The sequence below is a fragment of the Saccostrea echinata genome, unplaced genomic scaffold (assembly GCF_033153115.1).
Source record: "Saccostrea echinata isolate AGI-Se365-2 ecotype Australia unplaced genomic scaffold, CSIRO_AGI_Sech_v1 ptg000009l, whole genome shotgun sequence".
Taxonomy (NCBI): Eukaryota; Metazoa; Mollusca; class Bivalvia; order Ostreida; family Ostreidae; genus Saccostrea; species Saccostrea echinata.
The window spans coordinates 9,366,411-9,384,551 of NW_026889758.1; the positions used below are offsets into that span (position 1 = coordinate 9,366,411).

At 35.3% G+C, this 18,141-nt stretch overlaps 2 protein-coding genes across 2 annotated transcripts; one reads left to right on the forward strand and one right to left on the reverse strand.

The window, feature by feature from the left end:
• Nucleotides 1–1,401: 1,401 nt before the first annotated feature.
• Nucleotides 1,402–6,470, forward strand: LOC133181735 (NADH dehydrogenase [ubiquinone] iron-sulfur protein 4, mitochondrial-like). The gene is made up of 5 exons (XM_061316309.1): nucleotides 1,402–1,519; nucleotides 1,818–1,923; nucleotides 2,199–2,374; nucleotides 6,016–6,089; nucleotides 6,275–6,470. Exons 1-5 carry the CDS (start codon nucleotides 1,455–1,457, stop codon nucleotides 6,376–6,378), a joined length of 525 nt encoding a protein of 174 aa, XP_061172293.1. The 5' UTR covers nucleotides 1,402–1,454; the 3' UTR covers nucleotides 6,379–6,470.
• An 8,943-nt stretch (nucleotides 6,471–15,413) lies between these two features.
• Nucleotides 15,414–17,802, reverse strand: LOC133181543 (semaphorin-5A-like). Its single transcript, XM_061316028.1, has 4 exons — nucleotides 17,742–17,802; nucleotides 17,289–17,485; nucleotides 15,922–16,075; nucleotides 15,414–15,519 (listed from the first exon to the last, which is right to left on the reverse strand). Exons 1-4 carry the CDS (start codon nucleotides 17,800–17,802, stop codon nucleotides 15,434–15,436), a joined length of 498 nt encoding a protein of 165 aa, XP_061172012.1. The 3' UTR covers nucleotides 15,414–15,433.
• Nucleotides 17,803–18,141: the final 339 nt, after the last annotated feature.

Below are 18,141 nucleotides of genomic sequence, written 5' to 3' on the forward strand. Positions count from 1 at the left end.
GCGCGAAACAGAATCAGCGCGAAACATCCCTATTTGATGATTGGACAATTGTTTGTGGTATGATCAGCTGTGTATAATAATAACAATAGCCAAAAATGGTAAATAAAGGTCTGTCATCGCAGTAGATATTAAATACTATTATACTTTTTTTTACCATTGTATTGGGCGATTATGGAAAAATAGTAACTACTCAGCTCCAATCTTTGCAGTAAATTATCACAGAAGCATTGGATAAGTAATCGATTACTGTATGTGTACTTAAAAAAGCGGGCTTCATATTTTAGCGGCTTTGGCGTAGACAACGATGGGCTAATTTATGACTACCTCTAAGAAATTGTTTATATATCACAATACACGGCACAGACATGTGTAGCGCTAATTCATGATTATGCCAACAACTCCTTACCAAGTGATTGCATTAAAATTTGAATATGCCAATATATGTACACTTACGGTATTTTCACCTCCCCCCATGCCCCCTTTCCTTTTAAAATCATGATAATCTTTCAGAAAGGTCTAGAAACACATTATTCAGGGTACACATATTTCAAAGAAAAAGATAATAGCAATTTCCTATTTATGGCCAAATTTAATTCATAAAACCGGTTCCACCTTACAACCTTTGAATGGGTCAATCTACACTGTCTTAAATTTAAATCACAATAACATTAGTAGGGGTGTTTTCTAGAACACTGCAAAAAGGGGATGCGGCGAAAAAAGGAAACACTTTTGTCGGTATTGGCATTGTCTCGCAGGACAAACACAGTGAATACCATACGTCACGAATTATACTGATGAGCCTGAGGCAAACATTTTGTAAAAGAGAAATTTCCATGCAATCAGCTGTTATGTCACTCTGCGTAATCTTCGCAATCAAAGAAATGCAGGACATTGTAAAAAAAAAAACAACAAAAAAACGTGTAACTGCACTTAAGTCAATAGCCAATTGAATTCAGTAACGAATTACTTACCGTGATAATTCGTGTCTAATTACCCAATCCAAGTTTGTCGGACATGTTGTTTTTCAGTTGTCACGATGGGGGCGCCACCTGCATTTGAAGACAGGTTGTGTCATGAATTATTCGTTAAATGTATTTTATTTTCTCTTATTTTGTTTCTTTGTTTGTTCGATAGGTTTTTGTTGTGTATTGTTTAACCAAAGTTTGTCAGTTTTGTTATCTTAATTTTTTATGAGAGTGTTTGGGTTGTTCTATTTACTGATTCAAAATCGTAAATATACATTATTTTACATTAGTTCATGCAAGTTAGTTCAGGAAGTAGCATACATGCATGAATTTTTCATTAAAAGTCAAATGTGATTAACAGATGGCCATTTGTTTTTATGAATTTATTATCTATTTATGTGTTTAATTAGACAAAAATCTGAGCGAGATATCCAGAACAACTCTCGAGTTATTGCCCGCTAGTGGAACTCTTTTGTTTAACCATCAACAATGTCGTTGGTCACCCAAACTGGCCTTCGATGCTTTAAACGACTGATTCCGCAGATTGCATCAAGGTAAAATGTAATAAAGCGATATTAGCTTTTACGAAATGTATTCTCTATGCTGCTTGTTTCTACTTTAACTTTAAAAGCAATAATAACTCGAATTTTCTCTGTTGAAAAAGCCCACAAAAATTGCTCGTGCAAAGTGTTGAAAAGTCTGGCAATCATGTCTGCACTCTGAAATTCTTTGTGATATATGTAGATTTAGTAAAAATCGTACTTCTAAGAATTTAGATTAATGTTTATCCCAGTATCAGGCATTTACTCATACCAACGCAGGATACTCTAAAATTCAAATGTTTTCTTTCAGGGGTTATTCCACAGCAGACCCAGATACCCCAGGAGCTTTAGTGGCCCCTATAGAGAGAACAGCAGAAGTACGAGCACCAAAGAGAGAAATATTGGTACCAGAGCAGGTATTTAAGCAATAATTTAGATGATGTAAATCTTCACAAAAAATAACTTACTTAAAATTGCTTTGTTTTTCGACTTTTTTTGATCAGCTGAATGGGATTAGGGATACAATGTATAACAATCCATCTTGCTTCTACAACACTCTCATCCATACCATAGATAATGGACGTTTTAACCTTGTTGAACCATTTACCCAAAGACATTCTGCGCTGAGACGTTTCGCGTGGAATATAATCTAATAGTATATTATCTGTTATATACATATCACTTCATTTAGGCTGATATTTCATGTCTGACTGGAGTACCTGAGGAACACATAAAGACTAGACGAGTTCGGATCTTTGTTCCTGCCAAGAATGCCATGCAGTCTGGTGTGTTTGGGACAAGGCGATGGAAAATTGAGTTTGACACACGTGAGAGATGGGAAAACCCATTGATGGGATGGGCTTCAAGGTAACAAACATGACACACGAGTCATATTAATATATCACATGAAGAACTACACTCAAACCTCATTATCTCAAACTCACTGGGACCAAGAATAAACTTCAACATGTCTGAGGATTCGAGATATTGGGGGTAAAATACTTAAAGAATAAGTCATTTGGATTTCCAAATAATTTCAAAATATCCATGGTATTTGAGATATCAGTGTTCGAGATACCGAAGTTCAACTGTACTAAATCTTATTGTATATTTTTCACCCATTTAATTCAACATTAGTGTCATTTAAGTTATTAAAACTGTTTTTTAAATGCAAGAGTTCATTAGTATTAAATTGATGAATAATCTTAATACCAATGTCAAATAGTTAATTGCTCTTAATCACAGCTTTTTTTATAAAGGGGGGATTCAAAAATTTTTTCCATTTAAATCAGGCTTTAAAACATCACCAGATAGAATTTCAAATTACTCATGTACATGGATAAAAGACCTTTAAATTTTTCCATATGTTTATGTAAATTTAGTTAAACATAGTAGAGTGATAATATACAATTTTTTACATGTAGTTTTAATCTCATTCAAAATTGGAAATAAACATTTTTGCTGGGTTTTTTTTGTCTGTATATGTCATATTCTGTCCACCCAACCCCCCAACCCCTTCCATGAAATAACAAAACCTTTCCTAATACAGGTACATGTAAAAAAAAATTTAACCTGGGGGAGAGCGGCATATACAAACCAAAACACAGCAAGAAAAGTTAATTTTTTTTACCAATTTCAAATGAGATTAAAATTTAAAATTAAAATAACCCAAATAAGTTATTGTAAATCAACTTTTATTCGCAAGCAAGAAATATCCGTGAGTTTCGCGACCTACCCTGGTATTTTAACTCAGGAATATTAATCGCCGTGAACCATTTATTAGGTCACCTGAGTCACTCAGGTGACCTATTGCTATCCGTTTTTGTCCGTCGTTTTGAACATTTTCAGCTTCTTCTCTGAAACCGCTCAACCAATTTCAACCAAATTTGGCATATAGCATCTATGGATGAAGAGGAACAAAAATTGTGAATTTCATGGTCAATGCCCCCCTGGGGCCTGAGGGGTGGAGCTAAAACCACCAAAATTAATGCAATCTTTAAAAACCTTCTTCTTTACTCCTGGACATCAAGCAGTCAAACTGTTGGCATGATTGTAATAAGCATTGGGCCCTCTACCAAAATTGTGAAATTCATGGCCCCAGGGTCAGGGGTTCTGGTGCTAGGGTGGGGCTATATAGATCATATAGTGAAAATGCATTATTTCTTTGAAAATCTTCTTCTTTGCTCCTGGGTATTAAATAAACAAACTAAGTACATAGTTATGAAGAGCAAGAGTGCCTTATCCAAAATTGTGAATTTCATGGCCCCAGGATCAGGGGTTCTGGTGTTAGGGTGGGGCTCTATTGATTATATAGTGAAAATGCATTATTTCTTTGAAAATCTTCTTCTCTGCTCCTAGGTATTAAATAAACTAACTATGTACATGGTTATGGTGAGCAAGAATGCCTTTTCCAAAATTGTGAATTTCTTGGCCCCAGGGTCAGGGGTTCTGGTGTTAGGGCAGGGCTATATAGATCAGATAGTGAAAATGCATTATTTCTTTAAAAATCTTCTTCTCTGCCCCTGGGTATTATTTAATTTAAACAAACTAAGTACATTATTATGATATGCAAGGATGCTTCTTCCAAAATTGTGAATTTCATGGCCCTAGGGTAAAGGGCTCTAGTGAAAAGGGGGGGTGGCTCTATTGATTATAGTGAAAAAGCAAAATTTCTTTGAAAATATTCCTTTCTGCTTCTGGTTAAAAAGCAAAGAAGCTATGTGTATAGTTATGATGAGCAAGAGTGCTTCTTCCAGAGTAGTGAATTGCGTGAGCCCTGGGTCAGATGTGCTGGCGTAAGGGCGGGGCTCTTGATAATATAGTGAAAATGCATTAATTCTATTTAATAATCCTGTCTCCTCCTTAGTGTTAAGCAGATAAACAAAGTGATTACTTATAATGAGCAAACTTCTGGTCCCAGGGTCAGAGGCTCTGGTGTTTCTCGGTGGGGAGGGAGGCTCTATTGATAATATAGTGAATCTGTAGTAAAAATGCATTATTTCTTTAAAAATCTTCTCTGCACCTGGGCATATCAGAGGCAAAAAGGGTAAATGGTTTAATAAGGAAGGGTATTTTTTACCAGATTTTTGAACATCTGGACCATTTGGTCAAGTGTTCTGGTCCTGGCCAGGGCTCTATTAATTTGTATTCTTCTGAGAGGAGTTATTCCCTTTTGCCATTTACTTTTGATAATTAATCACTATAAATAATATACTTGAAAGTTTAATAGAATAAGAGAATTATGCAAGAATTTTTATTGTATAACACAAAAAGTACTTTCATAGTTTTAATGATCAGTTAGACTTTTTAGTAATAGATAAGTAAAAATGAGACAAAAATAACTTGTCTTATTAAATGTTCATCAAAGACCAAGAAAGGCCAATGTAAGAGTTTTCAACAAGGAATTAAAATAGTAAAGAAACACTGATAGTTTGTTAATATACTGTGTGGTGATGGTGATAAATGGGGAACAGATAAGAACCTAATTTATGAACTGTTACTGAATGCTAGACTAATTATTTTGTTGATCTGATCATCCTATTTTTCTTGCTTTTGGGCAACAAAGCTTCACCTTTCAGTTTATTTTATACTCTATGAATCCTCTAAATTGTTGTATTATACTCAGGTGACCGTTAAGGTCCTTGGGCCTCTTGTTTTGCTTTGTAGTTTCCTTAGTCATGAAAATTAATCATCGCTGATTGATTTCAAACTGATGAATTGCAAATAAAAGATGACGTGAATACTAGTTGGTTTACAGTATGTTTTGTTAATTTCATATCAATATTAAAACATGAAATTCTGCAAAAATTGGATAATGCAGAAAGGACCCATTATTTGGTGTCTGTAGTCTGTTTAATTTTAGTGCTAGAGGAGTAACAATACAGCCATACATCGATCATATTGATTGCAAGGTCTCACGATATCGTATCGCCATGTATGTATCATGATACAGTACAAGTTAATTTTAATTGTCTAATTTGAAAACTCTACATGCAAACTAACAAATTTTAATATTACAAAATGATTGAAAACAAAGTAGCAACGAAAAAATGCAATGCTAAGACTATAACTTATAAGTCCACCTATTAATAACTTTGGTTAGGGGTATCAAGATACATGTATTCCTTTTATATTTTCTATAATTGTGTAGGGCTATAGCAAACAAGAATATGTAAAGATATTAGTTAATTTAATTGTTGACAACTGTATCATGATACATGTTGTATCATATGACTGTATCATGATACGTATCGTATCGTTAGATACCTTGCGATACTCATACCTATAAATGAGTGCCCATCCTCTAATTTGGGAGTAGAATTTAGATAACCTTGGTTAAATGGTGTCTGTTGTCCGTTTATTTTTAGTGCTGTTCCTCTGTTCAATTCGGCAGAAGAATTTAGATAATCTTGTTTGTAGTCTGTTTATTTTTATTGCTGATCTTCTAATTTGGCAGTAGAATTTAAATTTCCTTGATTATATGGTTTCTGTAACCTGTTTATTTTTAGTGCTGATCCTCTGTCCAATATGGCAGTAGAATTCAGATCTCCAGAGGATGCTATGGACTTCTGTGAAAAGAATGGTAAATAGACATTTACATAGAACTATAATGAATGAATCAATTATTTAACAAAAATAAGTTTTTCTTTTACTAGTTATATAATTATTTTATATGAAGTTAATGTTTGAACAGAATGAGAAAAAGCCTTATACGACAAAGTACTCATGTTTGGTGTCAGTGTGTATCTTGGCTTTTCTTTGTTGAAGGATGGGAGTACTATTTAGAAGAGAAAAAGGAGCCCAAATTCAAACCTAAATCATATGGAGCTAATTTCAGCTGGAACAAAAAAACAAGGGTGTCCACAAAATAGTTTTATGACAGAGCTTGTTATGGTCAAAAAGGGACTTGAAATAAAAATTATTTGTAAATAAGATTGAAAATAAATTATGTGTAAACTGATAATGCATTTTATAGAATAATTATTATGAAGTATAATAATAATACTAAATAAGGAAGGAAAGTAGACAGAAAAGCTGAAATCATTTTATAGTAAAACATCCAAATATGAAACAGATGTAGCAGACACTGTGGTGTCTTTTAAGACCGCGGAACATTAACTGGAAAGATGGGAAATATGCAGGTTACGTCATTTCCATTTGTTACGGTCAAAACAAGTTCGAAGTTGATTTTTAATCCACCGAGTGCGTAGCACAAGTCTCCACCCCCAAATTTTTATCTACGATACAGAACCTGTTGAATTCTCCAAATGATTTGTGACACGATCAATCAAAAAAAAAAAAAAACAAGAGGCCCATGGGCCACATCGCTCACCTGAACAAATTGGCTAGGGAAAAAAAAGCAAAAATCAGTTTAGTATTGAAAAGTTAACGGGGGGGGGGGGGGGGGGGGGGAGGGGGGGTGAATTTTAAACTACCTGATGATGCTTTCATATCAATATAACAAATGGTATTGCTGTTCTTGAGCAGAAGATTTTTTCCCATATATTCATTTGTAAAAATTTGATCCCCCATTGTGGCCCCACCCTACCCCTGGGGTCCCTCATTTGAACAAATTTCATTCTACACTACCCAAGGATGCTTCCATATCAATTTTACTAATCAGGGCTTTTCTTTTCTTGAGATTAAAGATTTTTTCCTATATATTCCTCTGTAAACTTTGATCACCCATTGTGGCCCCATCCTATCCCCGGGGGTCATGATTTGAACAAACTTGAATCTACAATACCGGAAGATACTTCCATATAAATATGACCAATCATGGCTTTGCTGTTCTTGAGAAGAAGATTTTTAAAGATATTTTCCTATATATTTCTATGTAAAACTTTGATCCCTCATTGTGTCCCCACCCTACCCCGGGGGGTCATGATTTGAACAAATTTGAATCTACACTACCTGAGGATGTTTCCATATAAATATGACCAGTCATGGCTTTGCTGTTCTTAAGAAGAAGATTTTTAAAGATATTTTCCTATATATTTCTATGTAAAACTTTGATCCCCCATTGTGGCCCCACCCTAACCCCGAGGGTCATGATTTAAAAAACTTGAATCTACACTACCTGAGGATGCTTCCATATAAGTATGACCAATCATGGCTTTGCTGTTCTTGAGAAGAAAATTTTTAAAAATATTTTCCTGTATATTTCTATGTAAAACTTTGATCCCCCATTGTGGCCCCACCCTAACCCCGAGGGTCATGATTTAAAAAACTTGAATCTACACTACTTGAGGATGCTTCCATATAAGTATGACCAATCATGGCTTTGCTGTTCTTGAGAAGAAAATTTTTAAAGATATTTTCCTGTATATTTCTATGTAAAACTTTGATCCCCCATTGTGGCCCCACCCTACCCCCGGGGGTCATGATTTGAACAAACTTGAATCTACACTACCTGAGGATGCTTCCATATAAATATGACCAATCATGACTTTGCTGTTCTTGAGAAGAAGATTTTTAAAGACATTTTCCTATATATTTCTATGTAAAACTTTGATCCCCCATTGTGGCCCCACCCTACCCCCGGGGGTCATGATTTAAAAAACTTGAACCCACACTACCTGAGGATGCTTCCATATAAATATGACCAATCATGGCTTTGCTGTTCTTGAGAAGAAGATTTTTAAAGATATTTTCCTATATATTTCTATGTAAAACTTTGATCCCCCATTGTGGCCCCACCCTAACCCCGGGGGTCATGATTTGAACAAACTTGAATCTACACTACCTGAGGATGCTTCCATATAAATATGACCAATCATGGCTTTGCTGTTCTTAAGAAGAAGATTTTTAAAAACATTTTCCTACATATTTCTATGTAAAACTTTGATCCCCTATTGTGGCCCCACCCTACCCCCACGGGTCATGATTTGAACAAACTTGAATTTACACTATCTGAGGATGTTTCCTTATAAATATGACCAATCATGGCTTTGCTGTTCTTGAGAAGAAGATTTTTAAAGACATTTTCCTATATGTTTCTATGTAAAAATTTGATCCCCCATTGTGGCCCCACCCTACCCCCAGGGGTCATGATTTGAACAAACTTGAATCTACACTACCTGAGGATGTTTCCACATAAGTTTCATCTTTCCTGGCCCAGTGGTTCTTGAGAAGAAGATTTTTAAATGATGCCATTATTTTTTCACTAATTCCTAATTATCTCCCCTTGCAAGAGGGTGTGGCCCTTCATTTGAACAAACTTGAATCCCCTTCACCCAAGGATACTTTGTGGCAAGTTTGGTTGAATTTGGCCCAGTGGTTCTTGAGAAGAAGTCGAAAATGTGAAAAGTTTACAGACGGACAGACAGACAGACGGACGGACGGACAGACAGACGACGGACAAAATGTGATCAGAAAAGCTCACTTGAGCCTTCGGCTCAGGTGAGCTAAAAAAAAGCAACGCCCACTTTATAGCTGTGCAGGATCCAAACTTCCGCCAAAGTTCGTTTGTTCTCTCTGTAGATGAGGCCTCGAAGGAGTTATACATCCGCAGTATATATATATTTCCACGGACAACGTAAGATTTAGTCAGATTAGTTTTGACAACGGGGTAGACGTAACAGACTTGAATGATAAGGTGGACGATTTAAGCTTGTAGATGGAGATTGATTCTAATTTATTTCAGGGGTCTTAAATACAGGCGATACAGACAGTTTTTCGATGGACTTTGATGTTACGGATTTTTATTTTCTTATTGAAATGCGACATTAAAAACGAAGTGAAAGAGATGTGTGGCAGTCGTCAGCGATGAGGATTTAAGATGAAATTAAAAAAAAAAAACCTGGAAAATGGACTTGATTGAGTTTGCACGAGAAGAGTGGAAAAGAGGGGGGGGGGTGCGAATTTCACCCAATGTATGCTGCATCCGTGAACCCATTGGCTTTACTATTTTGAAGGGGACACAAAAAGCAGGGAAAGCAAACAGGTTTTCAGGAATTTATCCAACATAGGATGTTTTCCATAATTGCGAATTTTCCTTTTCGTTTGGATCGAAATAACGTGTCGATTCTGTGTGGAATAATTTTTTAAAAGTGATTGAGAAATTTTGACATTTTACATTCCTAAGGAAATATTTCTTCAAAATTTATAATAGGAAAAAAATCAGCATTTACTATTTGTACGTGCTTTTGATAAAGTGAATCAGATTTATTTTTAGACCGTGCTGTATTTTAGATACAGAACAGTTGGCTAATACAAGACAGTATACAGGGCTAATACAGAACAGAAAGTAGCTTTGCCCACTGTAGTCTCGTACTGTATTGCTAATACAGTACAGCAGACTTCAAAGAAAAACACCGCAATCGTGTCACAATATATACATGTAGGGCTAATACAGAACGGAAAGTAGCTCCGCCCACTGTATTCCCGTTCTGTATTGCTAGCAGACTTCAAAGAAAAACACCGCAATCGTGTCACAATATATACATGTAGGGCTAATACAGAACGGAAAGTAGCTCCGCCCACTGTATTCCCGTTCTGTATTGCTAATACAGAACAGCAAACTTCAAAGAAAAACACCGCTATCGTGTCACAATAATTTGTTTTCATTTTATTACAGTATGTAGGTCGCCCGCGTGGCGTAGTGGTTAGAGCGTTCGCTCTAAAGTCGCGGCGTAAGGAGTTGATCCTTACGTCGCGGGTTCGAATCCCACTGTGGGACGTGGAGACCGGTCCTTCGGATGAGACCGTATAATTCGAGGTCCCGTGTCGCAGTAGGTGATGGCACGAAAAAGATCCCTCACTGCTCAATGGCCCTGAGTGCCGAGTATACACTGTAGGTAAAAATTTGCAGCTCCCCACCGGCAAATGGTGGCGTCTCCATACGAGTGAAAAATTCTCGAGAGGGACGTTAAACAATATAAACAAGCAAACATTACAGTATGTAGAGATAGGAGCTCGAGGAACCTTTCCACAGACATTTAGCATGAAGCATATTGTCAACACATTTTGAGTTTATTATCTCAAAATGTTATTTGATTTGATTTTTTCCTTTTCATTGTAAATAATGGTAATGTCTATGTTCTTATTGTGACACGGTAGCGGTGTTTTTCTTTGAAGTTTGCTGTTCTGAACGGGACTACAGTGGGCGGAGCTATTTTCCGTTCTGTATTAGCCCTGTATACTGTGTTGTATCAGCCATCTATTCTGTATCTAAAATACAGCACGGTCTAAAAATAAACCGGATTCAATTTATCAAAACCACGTACAAATAGTTAATGCTGATTTTTTTCCTATTATGAATTTTGGACCAATATTTCCTTATGAATGTAGAATGTTAAATTTTCTCAATCTCTTTAAGAAGTTATTCCACACAGAATCTACACGTTATTTCGATCCAATCGAAAAGGAAAATTCGCAGTTATGGAAACATCCTGTGTCGGATAAATTCCTCAAAGCCTGTTTGCTTTCCCTGCTTTTTTGTGTCTCCTTCAAAATGGTAAAGCCAATGGTTCACGATTGCAGCATCCATTAAGTGACATTCGACACCCCCCCCTTTTCCAGTCTTCTCATGCAAACTCATTCAAGTCCATTTTTAGCGTTTTTATTTTTTCAAATCTCTTCTAAATCATCATCGCTGACGACTGACCCACTTCTCTTTCACTTCGTTTTTAATATCGCATTTCAAGAAGAAAATAAAAATCCGTCACATCAAAGTCCACCTACCTCGGTAAACTGAGATTTTAAGACCCCTCAAATATATCAGGATCAATCTCAATAGTGTCATAAAAATACTAGAAAGTTAAATATTCCACCGTATCCATTAAGAAATCAAGTCAATTACGTCTACCCTGTTGTCAAAACTAACCTGACTGAATCTTACGTTGTCCGTGGAAATATATACATGCGTACATGTATTTATACTGCGGATGTTGCACAGCTAAAACTGCATGCGAGGTGCTTATTTTGATTGGTCGTGTCACAAATCATCTAGAGAACTCGACAGGTTCTGCAGTGTGATTAAAACCAGCCCCCCTTCTCCTTTCACTCGAAAGGAGAAAGGGGGGGGGGGGGGCTGGTTTTAATCAGACTGCAGGTTCTGTATCGTAGACACAAATTTGGGGGCGGAGACTCGTGTATCTACGATACAGAACCCGTCTCGTTCTCTAAATAATACTTAATCTCCGTTGATCCATTAAGTATTATTTAGAGAACGAGACGGGTTCTGTATCGTAGATACAAATTTGGGGATGGACGAGTGCGTAGCACAAGTCTCCACCCCCAAATTTTTATCTACGATACAGAACCTGTCGAGTTCTCTAAATGATTTGTGACACGAGCAATCAAGAAAAAGCAACGCCCACTTTATAGCTGTGCAGCATCCAAACTTCCACCAGAGTTTGTACATCCAAACTTCCGCCAGAGTTTTGTTTTTTTTTTTTTGTTTGTTTGTTTGGTTTTTTTTTTTTTCGCTCTGTAGATGAGGCCTTGACGGGGAGTATGCCTCCGCAGTATATATACTTCCACGTACAGCGTAAGATTCAGTCAGATTAGTTTTGACAACAGGGTAGCTGACTTGAAGTTCCTCCTATGTATAAGGAGCACACGAGAAGGTGATATAATAATAAAAAGAGAGTAAACATTGTAATTTAAAAGAGTAAATTGTTGAGAAAAAAGTAAGCAAAACCTAATCTGATATTGCACAGTAGAAATTAAATTGAGAGTGAGATCGAGTCAAATTCATATAGGCATGATCTTCGACAGGTTTCATTATAGAAATGAAGTTCTCCCGCCAATACTAGTATTGAAAGATCGGAGCTTCCTGTATTTATGACCTTTCAAAATGATTGCTTGATTTTGTTTTAGATTTTCAATATCTAGGTACTACACGAATTGTATATTGAAAATTTGGAAACAACAATTTAAGAATATCTGTAGGAATTGCAGGGTGTACACTTCAACTTAAAATATGGTGGAGTGCAAGACTGAACTCTTTTGTGATCAAGAATGTTACTAATGTTCACAGCATCTATATTCCTTTGCTGGCAAATTTTAGCTTAAGGAATAGTCAACAGACGGTTTGAATCGGAATCTGAATTATTATCTTCCGACACACGTGGATAGAGGCTTCAAGAGCCAGTGCTGGGCAACATCAAAAACACTAGTTTGTATTCTGCAGTTGAAAAATCCAAGAAGGCATTGCTTTAATTAATAAATTAACTTCTTCAAACAGTCCATTCAAAAATTTCACGGGAGTCGAGTAAAGTTTAGTGCAAAGGTGATAAAGACTTAATTATTTAATGACGTCGTGTAAAACTGTATCGTGCATAGGGACTTGAGACAATCTTAGCAAAATCGGGTATATAGTATACTATATACCCGATTTTGCTAAGATTGTCTCAAGTCCCTTGGTATCGTGTTGTAAATTTTGAATTTATTAGGGGGAGGTAAATGCAAAATTTACAACATGATAACTATAATCATGTTGTAATTAAGCAAGTAGTAAATTCAGAATTTAAAACATGATGACTGGATCAAAAAAGACATCATATATATATATATATATATATATATATATATATATATATAAAGCACATTTTACAACAACTCTTAAACTAACATAACTGCCCTAAGTGAAGAAATATTAATATAGAAAGCACAAAGAAATTCACTTTTATAAGGATACCCACTTCCGCCCCAGCCCGGGGTTGAACTCTCGACCTACGGAATCTGTCTCCTAGCAGTGCAGGAACAGCGCGCTAGACCGCTCGGCTATCTAGGCAAGTCAAAAAACTTGCTTTCGATGCCGATGGAATTTTCGCGGCCCTGTCCTACACTAACATATGTTAGTTTAAGAGTTGTTGTAAAATGTGCTTTATAAATAAAAATTAATTTCATTACAACGTGTATTGATAACGATCCTCTAATAAAACTAATGTCCAAATAACTGTATCTCACTTCCATTCTCAATGACCATGTAGTGTAGGACAGCGCCGCGAGAATTCCATCGGCATCGAAAGCAAGTTTTTTGACTTGCCTAGATAGCCGAACGGTCTAGCGCGCTGTTCCTGCACTGCTAGAGACAGATTCCGTAGGTCGAGAGTTCAACCCCTGGCTGGGGCGGAAGTGGGTATCCTTATAAAAAGTGAATTTCTTTGTGCTTTCTGTATTAATATTTCTTCACTTAGGGCAGTTATGTTAGTTTAAAAGTTGTTGTAAAATGCTTTATATATATATATATATATATATATATATATATATATATTTAAAACATTGCTGTGACGTCATGCCTTTGTTCTTGCAGTCTAAAAATTTACCTGTAGCCGTCCGATAATAATAATTAGAAGTCCAATAATATATTACCGGACGGCAGTGATAACAAAATCGGACAGTAGTTAAAAAACAACAACTAGAGTGAGATCAAGGTTAATTTGTCCAGAAACCAAAAAAAAAAAAGTTAGGGAGAAAAAATTCAGGGAAAGGGAACGCGAGGAAATTAACTTGTTAAAAATAGCAAACCCAAGAAGAAACTGGAGTTTTAACCTTCCTCAAAAGTAACATTCGGTTTTTTTGCAAAGCGTTTTCGATATAGCACTGTGAATAAGCCAATTTAAATCTATTTCTGATAAAGAACCAGTCTGCGAATCTCTTCATTTAACGAGGTTTGTTCGCCAATGACCACACTTTTAAAACCCAAGATTTTCATTATATCATCCAATCAAAATTTTAGATAAAAATCCACATTTTTACTTTAAATGTATTTTGAAGATATCATCCAACACTGTATCTGTATCAATGTCAAACGCACTTAATAAAAAAAATATTCCGAATCATAAAGAAAATCCTTCATCACCTTTACCACTGTCCATAGTTCCTGCTAAGCCAAACGACTGCCATTGAATGAATGAAACAAAAGAGTTCACTCACTGATTTTACTATGATCTAAAGAAAAAAAAACTTTCTTTTCTTTTGTCTACTTATCACATGGTTTCAGGTAGAAAACTATTGATACCTGAACTCCTATTGTTTAATTATCGGACTCCTCCAGGTAACTTTTGGACATTTAAATAGCAATGTTTTAAGTAAGATATATGCCTCATACAATTCTATATGTAAAACTATCAAACAGTTTTCGGCCCTAACGGGCCTCAAACAGTCTGATAATTTTACATATAGAACAGTATTCGGCATATATCCATTACATATATATATATATATTTGGTCTATTGTATGATCAATGACCATGACTACGCCTACGTCTACATGTGTAGGTGTTTTGTTAAAATATTCCATCACATTCACACTGGCGCATTGAGGGCTTGAAAGATTTCCCTGCATTATTCATGCAATATTCATGTGGTCGTTGCAACTATACGAAAATGCAGTGCCTAGTTTAATTTCTGATCCATTATTCTCCTTGTCTACGGAATGGAGTACTTATAGTGGGACCTTTAGTTGGATGTTATATTTTTCCAAAATTCTACCCCTAATTTACAATTGGTCAGGCGAATCGAAGTTTTTATAAAGATGTTGAACCCCCCTTCTCCCCCCATTATTTATTTTTTAAACCTATGACCCGACATTCTCTTACTGAATGAACACTGTTTCCCCCAACGTAAATCAGTCTGCATTTATTAAGTTACTTCAGTTCCATAGTTATGCAAGTAATATTTTCTTCAGTTTCAGTACAAAAAGGTTGTCCAGTGAAAAGCAAAGACGCCAGCCGACAATTTAATATATTGAAACCTTTTACAAACTTTTGCAACCCTTTGCTAGATATTTTGGTGAGTTCGCATTGCTGTTTTATTGCCAATGTGATCGATGTAGTGTATATATCGTGTTATATATTTGGACCCCATCGCAATATATTTTAAAAGACAAGCCCAAAAAGGATTCATTCTATAAACTTTTTTATCAAACATAAAAGTAATAACATGACATTTTAACAAAAGTAATTAATGTTCTTGATCAGGTTCTCAAGACAAAGACTTTCATTATAACTATCCCACAGACAGACAAAATGCCGATCACAGCTTCAGAAACAAGTTTATTATCTGAAAAAGAAAATAAAAAAGATATAATTTAAAAAAAAAATAGACTAAATATTTTTCCTTTCTTCAGAATTTTATCTCAAATAATAGAAATAAAATCTTTATTTGACTCCCCTAGAGCTTTGAAAAAAACCTTCCAACCCCAGCAATCAAAGATTACTAAAACTTGACCCGAATTATTTTTTGTGACTGTGACAAAGTAAATCACAAATAAGAAGATTATAGGAGCACGTTAATTAAGTGTCAAACTGATGAAATTTTACAAACTGATATAAAAACTAATGACATTAGAGTAATTTGTTTATTGTCGTAAGACTTGTGTCAGAGTATTCAGCGACAATAACATATCAATTAGCTTTCGGATCTAAAATCTGGGAATAGGATAAAAGTCGTGAATGGGCGTACCGGCGCCATTGTCGCTGCAGACTGTCGGACATCCGGCCACAGTCGGATCTTCGTCACTTCCGTCGTCGCAATCGTTTTTTCCGTCACATCGGAAGCTGAAATCAATGCATGACATCGATCCCGTCTTGCACCCAAAAAAAGTCCAAGTGCAATTCTGGAAAATTGGATATATTAATGAAAAGAAACTAAAGGATATCAAAATAAAAAGTTCTAGCTCGGCTATGCAAATTGAGCGCAATTACAGCGTATCTGAATTTGCTTTGGACCGATTTTTTTTTTTTTTTTTTTTGGTTGGGGGGGGGGGCTGTTTTGTTTTGTTTTGTTTGTTTATTTGTTTGTTTGTTTTTTTGTTGTTTTTTTTTTGGTTTTGTTTTGTTTTGTTTTTTGTTTTGTTTTGTTTTGTTTTGTTTTTGATAAAAACATTGGAATTAATATGATAAAAATAGGGGATTTATGATTTATAATATTACAAGTACATTTTGTTTTCAGTGGAATGATTAATTCCGTTAACAATCCACAAAAGAAAGACATCTTGATTAGGAATGTCAAGATATCTTAAGTTTAACAACTTAAAAGGCTGTTATTTTGTATTATTTCTTCTGAAAGTTTTACCACAATTCTTAAAGCACTAATTTTGTTCGGAATTATTTTCTGGTATGAAGCCTTAATGGGCATAGGCACAGATTTCTAGTTTAAATCCGTCAAACACTCTGAAAAATTTCGTGACTTACCTTTCCGACTGACATACATGTATTATAAAAGCGTGTTTAAGTACTTCTTTTATCTGAAAATTATCAAAGCTACGAATTGGGGGTGTGTTTGGTTGTCAGAGATCGTCGCACATTCATGACCTAAATTTATTTTAAATTTTTAAGAAAAGTGGTAATTCTGCAGCGAATTGATAAAATACATTACAACAATGATTTAGAATTACAGTGTAAGTAAGAATTGTAAGAAAGTAAAATCAATATACCAGTGTTGTCTGTTCATGTTCAGTGATGTTTGTATATACAAATGTAGTGCTAGTAATCGAACACACTTGGCAAAACCTAAACGTGCCCATGTTTACAACCACAGGTGTGTTGTAAGATTATGAAAAAATATTGTTGTCATACAATTTCATGAAAATGAAGTAATTTTTCAAATAAATAGAGAAATTAAAATTGCAAACAATTGTATCTACGCCCCTTTAGAGAACGAGTAATTAATAGTGAAAAACAAGTAAACGTGGGATAATAGTTGAATCTGGTCTAAACTTATAAAAATTATTCTTCTCTAAAATACCTTTTAAAAGAATTAAAATAAATTAGAATTAAAATTCTAATCTGAACATTTCATATTAAATGTTCTGATTTGTTTAGACTCACTCGCTCCAGACTCCCAAGTATAGAAGGATAACATGTGACGTCAAAACAGGTTTTGGCCTCCAGTGCATCTCCTGGACATGTGGATCCACCCCCAGATGGCGCTGGGTTATTACATGACCGGGTCCTCTGATGTGTTCCCATACCACAGGTCACAGAGCATGCTCCATAAGACGACCACTGACCCCAGTTCCCGTTCACTATTGTAGGGATAAACATAACTGTACTTTGGTTGCATATTGTTGAAAAATTTTTCATTAAATGATTCCACAACTTTGAATTAAGCAAATTTAAAAAAAATATGATCAACTAAAATGTTAGCATCAAATACAAAGATTAGAAACGACTTCATAAGTTTTACAAGTCACTATATTTGTTATTTTTCACGAAGCATCTTTCTATTTTCTGTCCTTTCAATATAATTCCTTTCAAACATTAATAAAACGAATGCCTTACCTTGACATTTGATGGTACCAAATAGAAACAGGAGTCCCAAACAGCATAGGAGTTTTGTCATTTTGAGGGTGCTGCTCGAGAAAAGACACTCCAGTCATTACAAATACATGCGGTAATCGTAATCTAGTTTTTCAAGAAAGAGAACATATTTTTTTTTTCAAACAACCGACTTACCCCTTACCTAACTTACCCGTTATGTCTACGGAAGCTTCCTGTACATTACGTTTGTAAGCTTTATGAGTAATATAACTTTAGGAAACAAGTAGAGTTGTTTAGGATCAGTCAAAACATACATATTTATATTAGGGATTTCTTAAATTGGTACGCTTAAACTTAGAGATCAGAAAAATTATTGGCTTCTCTAAGTGAAAAATCCGTAGAATAAATATCATTTAAGTAT